General features: G+C 45.2%; 1 protein-coding gene across 2 annotated transcripts in view; it reads left to right on the top strand.

Moving 5' to 3' along the window:
* Nucleotides 1-10,902, top strand: part of NWD2 (NACHT and WD repeat domain containing 2) — a 126,009-nt gene extending 115,107 nt beyond the window's left edge. For both annotated transcript variants that reach the window (XM_016206335.2, XM_087827885.1), the window contains 2 exons: nucleotides 321-910; nucleotides 4,786-10,902. In XM_016206335.2, coding sequence (XP_016061821.2) covers nucleotides 321-910; nucleotides 4,786-8,718 — 4,523 coding nt within the window. In that variant the 3' untranslated portion in view covers nucleotides 8,719-10,902. The remainder of the gene's footprint in view (nucleotides 1-320; nucleotides 911-4,785) is intronic.
* The last annotated feature ends 2,257 nt before the right edge of the window (nucleotides 10,903-13,159 follow it).

Here is a 13,159-nt window from a genome sequence, read left to right as displayed (position 1 = left end):
CTAGATCTGTCACTTGGCCTCTTCCTGGCCCTGACGGGTCCCTGCTCTTCACTCTTAGACCCTGGAGTCTGAGAGGAAAGCCAGGGAATACCTTAAATAGAAACTCAACATGCTTTCTTTCTTATACCTACGTTCAATTTTATTTAAAACCCATTGTTCTGGGTTCCAGGCTGTCTAGGAAAACACAAGTAGGAAATTAAGGAATTAAGAAATTATTCTTGTGAATAACCTACCACCAGGACTGGAGAGTTAAGAGCTGGGAGGACGGTCCGATGCTTCTTTGTTTCGGGCAATAAGCTCCTTGTCTTGTCTGCTTTCAGCTATAGAGGATGAGTTTGACTTCGCTCTGGGAAAGCAAACTCCGGCGTTCCTGAAGAAGTGTGTCTGCTACATTAGGAAAATTGCTAACATAGAGCGTTTCGTGAAAATCCCAGAGATGGGAAAATACATGGACATAACTGGAACAGAACCAAGGATCATCCGGGACCCAGAAGCCCAAGAGAAGCTGATAAAACTCAGGGATGAATTTATTCCTACAATTGTTGCGTCATCTAATCTCAGAGTCTACACGTCGGTTACTCATTGTGACATGAAGCTAGGCTACTCCCAGGAAATAGAAAATCATTACATAGAAGGCCTTGGTAAACAATTTTATGAGGACATGATTGATATAATTCAGGCAACGGTACAACAGAATTTTGACACTGAAACTGATACACTCTACGACGAAATCCTCCAGCATTCGTCCTTATGTAAAACATATGCCTCTTTCTACGAGTACAAGTGCGAATCTCTAACCATAGTGCATAAATACATTCTTCCAAGCAAAACCGGGTACATCAACCCGCTTATCATATATGGTGGACCATGCACTGGGAAGACACTTCTGCTAGCTGAAGTAGCAAAGAAGGTAAAAGCCTATTCTCTTATGTGTATATTTATAAAAACTTTTACTTTGGGGAAAAGATAAATTGATCAAATTCATTTCCATTTTCTGTGTTTACTACCTGAGTTATATATAATTAGTCTTTGGATGAACTCTTCAGCGTTTCCCTTTTGCTGGTATAACACGTGCATTGAAAGAGGAAGACTCATGGGGTACAATTACAGGATAGCTTGATGTTCCCTCCCACTGTTCAAAGTCACATTGTGGGGCTGGCTTTCACTCAAATGGAAACTAGTGCGGGTCTCACAGCTCTTTTCATGTCTCAGCAAAGACAAGCCCTCCAGTTGCTTCTGGACATGAAATCAGTCTCAGTTCAGCAATTAATATTTCCAGTCTAAGATGATAATTAAAATTTCAGTCTAATTTCAGATAATTAAAACCACTTCTCTCCCCCAGCTGTGGTTTTCCATAAGCAAGGTATCTACAGTGGTAGACAGGAACATAACCATTTCATTTCTTTCTCCACACAGCCTTTTTCCCATCCATCCGCAATCCCCAATCCCCAATCCCAAATCCCAACCACATGTATGACCCCTATCGGGTTTCGGTGTAGGGGATGTAGGAAAGGTAAGGTGGCCAGAAAGTTCTTGCATTGCCATTACAGCTGTGAACTGGACTCTGCACCCTCTGGTCTTGGCAGGTGTTGAGAGCTGCTTCCTGCCTCTTCTGAAGCCTTCTCATGGTTTCCTGAAGGTCCTTCCCTCCCACATCCCTTGTCCTGGCTAAGCATCTCTCAGCTTCAGTTCCCTAGACACACAGGAATCTTTTTCTAGCTTGTCACTTCCTTGGATCCTAGATATTCAGCAGTGCACTTCTAGTATCTTTCTACCAAGATCTTCTCCATAGTCCAGCAGACTCCCTAAGACAGGACCTGGGAAAAACAGAACCAACAAAAATCATTTAAACTCACTGTTTCCAGTGACTCACATCTGGTACATGGGAAACACTCAGGCATTTCTTTTCCCTGAGAAATTCCAGCTCCAATACAGCAACTCTTCGTCACTCCTCTATCACAGCAGCCAGCCAACTCAGTCACTCCATCTCCTTATTTCTCAGATGTCATCAGACACAGATGACCATGTCCCCCAAGCTCTAGGGGACACCCTGTAAGTGTTCCATCTCCCTAGGCCAGATGTAAGGAGTTGGGCTTCTCTCAGCCTTCCCCTTTGGGAGCAGGGTAGTGATAGATATAATCCACAGTGCCCTAATCTCCAGCTTTTTTCTTGGCCTCTCAAATCTCTTTCTTAGGCTGGAGGTAGGTAGTCCACTGAAGGTAGCAAAACTGGTTCTCACAACTCCTTTCAAGTCCTGCATGAAGGTCTGGAACCTCACCCTGGAATGTGGTATCTATTGTCTTGGCACCTCAGTCTAAACTGGACTGAACTAGTTCCATTTTTAATCTTCTCTTACACTTGATACCAAAGTCTGATGGTTTCTATTATCCTGGTGTTACTTCAGAGCCTATGTGTTGTTCTTCCTCTGGTTACTCTCTTAAGACCAGAGCTTTCTTTAACTTCATGAACATTATCATAATCTATCATGTGCTACACAGTCTCAAGTTGGTCATCTTAATGACAAGAATAGGGACAGCTGTGTTGTACCTTAGGTTCCAAAGTAAGCTGACAGGTGAAAATCAGGTATATCAAATTTACTCTCAAAAAGTCCTTAGGAAGACCAATTTACCATTTCTTACCATGCCAAACCTAGCTGCTGGTATTTCTTCTTGTGTTCGTCAGTACAGCTTGAACACCAGATGCAATGGCTGGCTTACCTTTAGGGGCCACGTTGCATTAAAAGGAATGTTTATGTAAGTGTGTGTGCATGCATGTGCATATGTCTTTGAACATTAATTTGCATGTGAATCTTCAAACTTTAGAATTATTCCAAGTAAGCAAGATAGTAACATTATGAGGAGGCACATGAGAACTGAAATCAAATGGGAAAACATTCACAGATGCCACTTCACACTCACTCTAGGGCTTTTTTCCTTGTGAAGGGGAAAGGTGGTTGGAGGGGCAAATCTTGTTGCATTTGGCTAAGTTAAATGTGCATGTGATGCAAATCCATGTGCTCTAGCATAGGAGGTAGACAATCACGTTGGTTGTGCTGACAGGCCTGTGTACATAAGCAGTCCATGTGGGGCAGTGTGCTGACCATCGCGGTGATCAACTTGAAAATGGCTTTCTGAGCTCTCACTGTTCAGGATGTTTTGTCCAACTACCAGAGTGCCTCTATTCAGAGTCCAGGACTCTTGTCCCCCAAGGAGCCTCACCTGTTCCTAGGTCCCCTGCCTGTGCTTCTCTTGCCTCTCTCCTGGGGAACATCTGCTCCCACCCACCCACCACCACCACCACCAATGACCTGTGCTCTCTTGTGACTTTGTGTCCCTGCGAGGATGCAGACAGACATCTGTTAATCTCATGGTTCTCTCCTGTGTACCCAACGTTTCCATGGATGTGAGCTTATGATTGGAGGGACACTCTACAGGTAACACACACTCAGTAACCTGTGATTGGGAAGAAGGAAGACGATGCATATAAGCATCATAAGCAACCCGTAGGGACCATGAATTGTGTTGTTTGTGGTTTGCCACCAAAGGCACCTGTAGGACGGCAGGGTTATCTTCCTCCAAACCATGTCAAAGGTTGGGGCTGAACAATGCTCATTTCCCCTACTAGCTCGTTCTGAAACACAGCCTTATATCTTCTCTAAACTTATTCATTCTTTAACCTGAACTATCTCTTGAGGAACCAAGTTTCCTAAACTTACTTCCTAATGTATTAAACAATACGCTCTTTTCTAAGGAGTATCCTTGGTAAATTCCAGTTACTGAAAGACATTATCTCCCTAAAAATACACTTTGGAGTGTTTTATACTTTGATCATGTCCCTTCTTATTCTTGCTTTTCCAGACAGAAAAATATTAAACTTAGCAACCCCCTCATATGTTTTATCTCCTTAACTCTATAAAAGAGAGAGAGAGAGAACTAGAATGAAAGTCAAATTAACTTCTCCAGCTTCGTCTGTCGGTAACCATTTCACTCTGTGTGAGTCACTTATCCAGCCTGGACCTCAGTTTCCATTTCTGTTAAATGATACGTAATCCCCATACTCCCTACAGAGAGAGAATGTGAGAATGATAACTTCCTGTTTATATAGTAAACTGTTACAAAGCACAAATTTAGCAAAACTCTGTTAACCACCATTATATAGATTTTTATGACAATGACAAAGGATAATCATAATGATGACCCTACATCACTACTATATAGGAAAATGTCTCTGAATCATAAAAGATTATATTCAGTATCATTTTAGTACTAAGTATTTTTATTGTATTTTAATCAACTAGAAATTTGTTCAGCCCTATATGGTATGATGTGATCCAATTAATGAAAATATGACTCTTACAATGCATAAATTGTTATTTAATCTATTCAGTAAACAAGTACTTACTAAGCACCTACTATGTGCCAACAACTGTGCCAGGAAATGGAATTCAGTATTAAAGAACCATACCAGATGTTCAGATTCACTGTTTGTGAACTACTTCATAACTTTTAGAGTACAAGTAAATGTTGCATTATGGTTGAATATTACTCCTATCACTAGTTCATTACCTTTAGTCGAGTGATCCTGAGGGTCTCACCTTTAGATTTTAATGCATTAGCTTTGTGGCAGCTCTTTGACCTTCTCAGAAGGTGTTTTTTTTCCTGGTTCTAGACCACTTCTGCATGGCCAGGCTTACCAGAAGTGTCTGACCTCTGCAGAGAGGAGATGTTGTAGTGTGTGACCATGTGAATATATATCACCATTCTAAATGCCGCCTTTATGTTGTAGGCTTATGGCTGGCTACATGAACACACAGGACCAGAATCGGACCCAGTCATAGTCGTGCGATTTCTAGGAAGCACAGACATGAGTACTGACCTCAGGACTCTCCTCCTAAGTGTTTGTGAACAGTTGGCAGTTAACTACCGGTGCCTGGTTCAAAGCTACCCCAAGAAGATTCATGACCTCCGTGACTTATTTATAAACCTTTTGAATGAGTCTTCATTGCAGAGACCTCTAGTAATCATATTTGATGCCCTGGAGCAGCTCTCAGAGACTGACGAGGCCAGGAAGCTTTGGTGGCTCCCTGCTCACCTTCCCCGCTTCGTCCGGATAGTCCTCTCCACACTGCCCAACAAGCATGGGATCCTGCAGAAACTAAGGTGCCTTATCCACGAAGAACACAATTACATCGAGTTGATTCCCCGGGACAGGAAGATGTGCAGCCAGGTCCTCAAACACCAGCTGCTGCGCGTCAAAAGGAAGGTCACATCGGGCCAGCAGATTTACGTGAACAGCGCTCTCTCCAAGTGCACCCTGCCCATGTTCGTGAACCTGACCTTCAAGGAGGTGAGACACTGGCGATCTCACAAAGATGTCGATGAATCCTCCCTCTCTGTCACCGTTCACGAGAGTATAGAGCAGCTGTTCTGGTCCTTGGAGAAGAAATGTGGTCAGAAACTGGTCTCCAGGGCTCTCGGTTACATCACCATGGCCAAAACGGGTTTGAGTGAAATGGAACTGGAGGATGTGTTGGCCCTGGACAACAGCGTTATGAACGAGCTCACTGAGAACACCAGGCCCAGCAATCCCCTGAGAGTACCTTATCTGTACATCGCGAGGCTCAAGGAGGGTCTCAGTGGGTACTTAATAGAGAGACACGTGAAGAACGCCACGCTCCTGGTCTGGGCCAATAGACACCTGCAGCTCATAGCCCAGAAGCTGTACCTGAAGGATGACAGTGACCTGCATGAGATGCACACCATCCTGGCAGATTATTTCCTGGGGGTCTGGTCAGGAGGCAGGAGGAAAGCTTTCTGCCTCGAAGACCCCTACTTGAATGGCTGCCTTGACTTGGAAAGCAGAAGCCTGCTTGACGAAGAAAAGCACTTCATGGAGCAGGCTTCTTTTGACAGACAGGCCCCAGACCAGCCCTGGGTTTTCCAGTGCAATCCGCTGGAGCCTGACATTTTTTTTGTCAATCATCGGAAAATGTGTGAGCTCTTGTACCACCTGACCAGGTGTGGGAAAACCGATGACCTGCTCTACGGCATCATCATGAACTTCAGCTGGCTTTACACCATGATCAAAATTGGCCAGTTCGACAAAGTGCTTTCAGACATCGAGCTGGCTTACAACTGCTCTCAAGAGAAGGAGCTGAAGTTCCTGGCCAGCACCCTGCGCAGCATCAAAAACAAGGTCATCGCGTTTCCCGGGTCCCTTTCAGCAGAGCTCCAACAAAGGCTGCTGCCTGTCGTGAGTTCCCTGCCCAAGCTGAGGCACCTTCTTCTAGAGTGTGACAAAGACGGGCCCAAATATTGCTCCATTGTGCCACTACATTCATCCATGGACGTGACATATAGCCCTGAGCGTCTTCCCTTGTCATCTAGTCACCTGCATGTCACCGAGATTCTGCCTACCTGTAACCCCAGTACCGTCCTCACAGCTTTAGAAAACGGTTCTATCAGCACATGGGATGTGGAAACTCGCCAGCTACTCAGGCAGATCACAACAGCCCAGTCTGTCATCCTGGGCATGAAACTCACCAGTGATGAAAAGTATCTTGTGGTGGCTACGACCAATAACACCCTGTTGATTTATGACAATATAAATTCTTGTCTCCTGTCTGAAGTGGAAATCAAAGGGACCAAGCATGGAAGTGGCTCCACCTACATCAATGGATTTACGCTGTCCGTCAGCCATGCCCTGGCATGGCTCGAAGCCAGCAAAGATGTCACTGTCATCGATATGCTCTATGGATGGCCCCTTTACCAGTTCCACTGCTGGTACGAAGTGACGTGTGTCCAGTGCTCTCTGGACGGGATATATGCTTTCTGTGGACAGTACCTGAACACCACCACCATCTTTCACTTAGGGAGTGGAGAAAAGTTATGTACAGTGTCATCTGAGTTTTCAGGTGGGTTTGTGAAGTTTCTCCTTATCTTGGACACGGCTCAAGAAATGGTCATGGTGGACAGTGAGGGAAGCCTTTCTGTGTGGAATACCGAGGACATTTCCAACCCCCAGCTGACCGATGACTTTGACTGCCGGAGAGAGGACAGCGAGGTGCTCAGCATTGAACTGTCCGAGGACCAGAGTGCGGTTCTGGTCTGCAAAGCCCTCAGCATTGAGCTCTTAGACACCGGCCTGTGGAAGGTGGCTGAGAAGTTCAGAGCGAAGCACAACGAACGCTTTATATCTGCCGTGCTGTCCAAAAACGGAGACTGCATCATCGCGACCATGGAAGATACCTCCGCCGTGTTCTTCTGGAGGCGGGACACGGGACAGTGTATGGCGAGCTTACAGGAAATCTCAGGTACCATCGTCAAGCTGGTGAAATCCAGGCACCACAATATGCTGTTCTCCCTATCAACCAGCGGTGTCCTGTCTGTTTGGGACGTAGACATAATCACAGCTATGTCCAACATCGATAAGACGGGAAAACCCATCCAGAGTCTGGTGTTACCTGCCAGAGGGGAGATCATCTATTCCCTCGACGGCTCCGATTGTGTTCATAAGTGGAACTTCAGCAGCGGGTTCATCGAGGCCGTATTTAAACACGAAGGGATAGTTGAACACTGCGTGCTGACGTCCTCGGGGGACATCATGGTGACCTCGGATGACAAGAGCAGCCAGTACGTCTGGCGCACCAGCAGTGGGGAGAACCTCTTCCGCATCAATGGGCAGAGAATATCCCAGCTGCTGATCACCCACAACGACCAGTTTGTGGTGTCTCTGTGCGAGGAGAACGCCTCCAGGGTGTGGAGGCTGGCCACGGGCCACAGGGTCTGCAACATCCTGACCACACTGCAGAACGCCTTCATCACCTCCGCCAACACCTTCGTGGTGGGCATGACCAAGAGCAAGGTGCTGGCCGTCAGCCTGTGGACCGGAAGCATCACCAAGAAGTTTTGCTGTGAGGACGGCACCACCATCGTGAATTTCAAGCTGATCCCCGACTGTCCCGACATCATCGTGTTTATCACGTCGGCCGAGACGGTGAACATCTGGAGCCTGACGGACGAAGTGATCTGTCGCCGTGTGCAGCTCCCAAGCAACTTTCTGAAGAACCTGGAGGATTTTGAAATTTCTCCCAACGGGAAGCTAGGCATTATCGCCCGGGGAGATGAGAACATCAACGTGCTGGATTTACACAGCGGGAAGCTGCGGGTGGTCCACGCCTCCGGGGTCATCTGGCGGCAGAGGCTGTCTCGAGATGGCCGCTACCTGGTGTACATCTGTTTCCGCAGCGGGGAAGATGAGGGGGAGAACGGCGCCGTGTCCAGTTTAATCGTCATGAGACTCGCCGACGGCAAAAACATCGGCGCTTGTTCCCTTTACAAAACACCGACTTTTCTCGCCCTCTCCCAGAGGCACCTGAACATCGTCGTGGGTTTCGACGACGGCAGCATCGGGATATACACGGTGGTGGACCGTGTGGACGCCGCCCTGAAGATCAAAATCGCTACTTCGAACAGCAGGCAGATATTCAACAGCGCGACGCAGGCGTCCCGGGCCAAGTGCAGCAGCTACTGTTTCAAAGTGTCTGTGGATTGCTTGTGGAGGGAGTCCACCGAGGTCTTTGCAAGAGACAGTCCCATCACAGTGAGCGACCCCGCCGAGCCCAACGAGGCCACGCCTTCCAAGAAACACAATTCTTGCTATGACCGGGTGTGCTCTGCCCTGGAGCCCCGGGGCCACAGCTACGGCCCTGACAACTGACAAAATCGTTTATCCTGCTCACCGGAAACACATGATACGCATACACAGGAGCGGCGGGGAGTGTCTTCTATATCCCAAGCGATAAACAACTCATTTCTTAAAAGACAGGAAAGATGCCGGTTACAGTGTTAATTATTCACATGCTCATGAAATGTACAGAAATGTGACACTGGTTTTGGGTTTGGTCTTTCTGTCCAAGTTTACCCAGAAGTGAAGTCTTGAGGCTTTTCTAGAGAATTTGTAGAAATCGTATTTAAGTGGCTACATCAACTGGGGGATGGGAGGTGGCTTTAAAACTGTTGGGGAGAGAAGCAGCGTGACTCAAAGCATTGGTTCAGATGAGAGAGGCTAGAGACCACTGGGACTGGAACCGGTCTTAGAGAAACCTGTTGAGATCATGAACACGCAGAGCTGTTTGCGTTCAAGTGATTGTGTGGCCATTAGTAAACACAGCCTTAATCCCTCCTTACATTTTACAATCCTGACAACTGTATGAACCCAGTCTGCAGAAGGAAGGCCTATCTGTGCAGAATCATGTAACAAAAATGCCCAGACGGACTCCCAGCTTCCCAAGAGAAAGGAGGTGAAACGTGAGGCCACAAACGGGACCGGGGCAAGAACTGACCACTGTCATAGGGCTACTGAACACACAGCTGGTCTTCGTGAAAATACAGTTGAGACAATTGCATGCCAGGGTTTCTGCATAAGGGAACATACGATTTTTAAAGCTATTTCCTGGGCTTCAAAAGAACACATTTAATAAGGAACCACCGTCTTCTCATGTCCTTTTGCAAAGCCTCTTTGTGCCGGGCGGCGCCGCGAAGAATTTCAGGAAGGGCATTACAGATCTGGTCTGAACACCTGTTCCTTTCTATCATCGCTCTGTGCTGTTCGGTCAGTTTTACGGAAGCATAAATTATTTCCTAAATCCCTGCAGTGAATCTTAATAGAAGGAACGCTCTCTTGACACGCCATCTATGAAACACCGATGACATCTGCCTTACTCTCATTTCTTCTCTTTCTGTGGAAAATGCAGATAGGTGACCAAATACTCTGGGACAAACTGAAGACGCCTGTCTTTGTGCTAAGATATTCCATAAACCTTAGGGGTGTCCAAGGGTTCTTTACTGTCCCTGTTTGGAATCCCTTTCTTACTCCCACACACTGTACGTAGGCTTCTTTATCTGTGACCCTTCCTGCTCGAGGACTCTGCGGAGACTTTTCTAGTCTTCTCCAGTTCAGAGCAAAAGCTGTGAAATGATGTAGTCAACCTTTTTTAAAAACGACTTCACCTATTTAAAAGAAAATATCACACCCCGAAAGGGGAGCGTGATTTTCTTCACGTGGCATGTCTGTGGATGACTTTCCAAAGGGTGTCGGCAGTGGTGGTTTGCTTTGGTTTTATCGGACGGGGGCAGTTGTGACTTGAGTAGCAGAATAGTGAAGCGGGAACTGACTCGCTCTTGGTCCAGCTCTGCCGTGAACTCATCACATACCCGTAGGCAGGTCTTTCACCTCCCTGCGGTATTTTTTTTTGTAAAGTGCAAAATAAAGATTGTGGAGGCATCTGCTGTAGCCCTCACAGGGCTGTTGGGGAGTTATGAAAGAAAAAAAATACAGTGACACCTTAATTACTGAAGCTAATGGGAGAAAAAGTGATCGAACCTATACGGTCTCCAAGTCAGTTGTATTTCACTTTGGAAAGAGATGTAATTCAGATAGGAACACCCCACTGCATGGTGAAAGGATTTTTTTCAGTAGTCCCTCCTGGTCTGGCTCCCAGCCAGGGAGGTAGCAGCCCAGAGAAGGCCCAGCCCTCGTGCAGATCACCTGGAATTCGTTGTATGAGTCGATGCTTTTTTTTAGCACTTCAGAGGCAACACATCTTATACTTCTCATTATCAGTGGGGCCTCCAGGCCACACATTTCTAAGAATTCAATGCCTAGATGGAGTAAATGTAGTGTGTGAATGTTCTATGTAACAGCCAATAGAGTTTAACAAGTGACTTGAATGATTTTTCCTAACTTGTTTGCAAACTGATAGCTCATACTGAATGTTTTTATGTAAACTTTGTATTGTTGGGAAGAATTACCCAATCAGAGATTTATATTTTCATAAATGTTACATTTAGTTAAATTTTGTTACAGAGTTGTTACACTAGAAAATTATTGCAGTCTTCAAACAATATACAGTCTTGTGTATGTATTGTTTGTATGAATAAAAGATAAACTATGTAGATTTGTGTGGTGGTTGTTTTTCTCCCAACTTAGGCAGATGTAGTTAGAGATTGTTAGTAATAATAACAATAATAATTGTCCGTGCTTACTGTACACCAGACACTATTTTTGGAGCTACGCATGTACAAAGCCATGTAATCTTCACAACAGCTTTATGAGTTGGGTACTGGTAATATTCCAAATTTAGAGATGAAGAAACCTAGAAACACAGGTCAAGGGAGAATGGCTGAACAAGACTTCAAGGTACAATCAATGTCTTTTTTGTCAACTTTCTCAAAGCCTAAAAATACAGCATTGAGAACCCAGTAGGCATTTTCTGATAATGACTGGATCCCCTGTAGGGGGCGTGCAGGAGGCAGCCCATTGATGTTCCCCTCTCTCCCTCTCCCTTTCTCTCTAAAAATCAATTAAAAATCTTAAAAAAAAAAGACTGTGATACAAAGTTGTTAATGAAAGTGAAAACCAAGTGCAGAAGATATACCACAGACGAGCAATTAACTCTGGGAATCAAAAAGAATGCCCAAGAGATGGTGACAGATAACTGAAGCTTGAACAATAAGTGGGACTTAGCTGTCAGAATGTCAGAAAGAGTTTCAGGTGAAGGGAGCTGTATGAGCAAAAAGAGTCAAAGTATATTTTGGATGAGTTCAAATGCTACGTGGGGATTTTACACTTTATTCAATAGTCAGCGGGGAATCATGGAAAATTTTTTGAGAGTGGCCTGAGTGGAATGGTGTTTTAGAATGACGCAGGCAGGACTGTCAGATGGAGTAGAGAGAGACGAGACCGGTAAAGAGACTGTTGCAATGATCTGAGATATCAAGTATAAGAATTTGATCTTAGGACAGTGGCAGTGAGAATGCTAACAGGAGGGAAAAATTCAAATGTGACTTCAGGGCTTAACTGACAAAGGTGGGTGATGGAGAAGGAAAACAAACTCCAGTTTCAGTTGAGACTGGATCGATATCAGAGTTGCAAATGTGAAGTGAATGGTTTAGGAGGTGGAAGGTGGGGAAATAATAAAGTTGGACCCAGCGAGTTCAAAAGTTAAGACATCCATGCACGCAATTGGAAATCACTAGTCATCCAAGGGAGACCTCTGAGCTAAAGAATCCAACCAGTTAGCTCTTTCTGAAAAGTCGAAAATGCCTCGTAGGGTGCTTTTTTGGTTATAATGTAAGCCAATACCATACACTTAAATTTTTTCTCTTTTTTTAGAACTATATTGACAAATCTACTCAAATTAGCTTTCCTATCTTCCATGACTCACCAGCTGGAAACAATTTATATGCCAATGAAAACACAAACACACTTTAAAAACCAAGTGAATTATGGTGTTTTCAGTTCCACATGCATCCAGAAACCATAGATTTTTCTTCCGTATTTTGCACAAGGACCCCTCAGATCTCCATTTGGCACTCCATGTGGTCTTCAGGAAGTACACATCACACTTTGTACACACATCAGAGGGCTTGGTTTCAGTGTATCAGCATGACAAATTATGTCACACTGGTAATCTGAGGTTACCAAAACACCACCACCTCTGCCACTCTAGAACCCCAGCCTCTACTAGATGAAGGTAACTTAACCAGCCACTTGAGCAGACTAAGAGCAGTGACTCGAAAACTGGACTGTACATCACCCTCCCTATCCCCCACTATCTCTGAATTGATGTGTCTGGGGTGGGGCCCAAGAATTTTCATTTTTACTAAATTCCCCCAGATGGTGCTCAGTCTGCTAGTCTGGGAATCACACTTTAAACCTAAAATAAATACCGAAGTCTTTATGGTCAGAATAACTAACTGGCCCAGCCAGGGTGGCTCAGTGGCTGAGCCTTGATCTGTGAACCAGTAGGGGGCCTGCAGGAGGCAGCTGATCAATGACTCTTATCACTGATGTTTCTCTCCCTCCCTCTCTGAAATCAATCAAAACATTTTTTTTTAAAAAAGAATAATCTAACTGATAAATGTGCCAATATCCTGTGGACATTATTAAAACATCAGCTAGAAGTTGGACATGAGGTTCCTTTATTGTGACAAAGGGTTTTATCAGAAAATTGTGTAAAATGGAGTACAACTTCCCTCATAAACCTGTCACTAAAACCTGCAGCTACTACACGACTGGGAAGACTCAGGAAATGAGTTTCACTCCGTAAAGGCAAAGCCATGTAAGCGGCGCTGGAGTCACCTAAGTGGAAACATTA

Source organism: Miniopterus natalensis, chromosome 1, assembly GCF_054644295.1.
Source record: "Miniopterus natalensis isolate mMinNat1 chromosome 1, mMinNat1.hap1, whole genome shotgun sequence".
In the NCBI taxonomy this organism is placed as follows: domain Eukaryota; kingdom Metazoa; phylum Chordata; class Mammalia; order Chiroptera; family Miniopteridae; genus Miniopterus; species Miniopterus natalensis.
The sequence above is the reverse complement of the archived record's forward strand: the minus strand, read 5'-3'. Positions and strand labels throughout refer to the sequence as shown.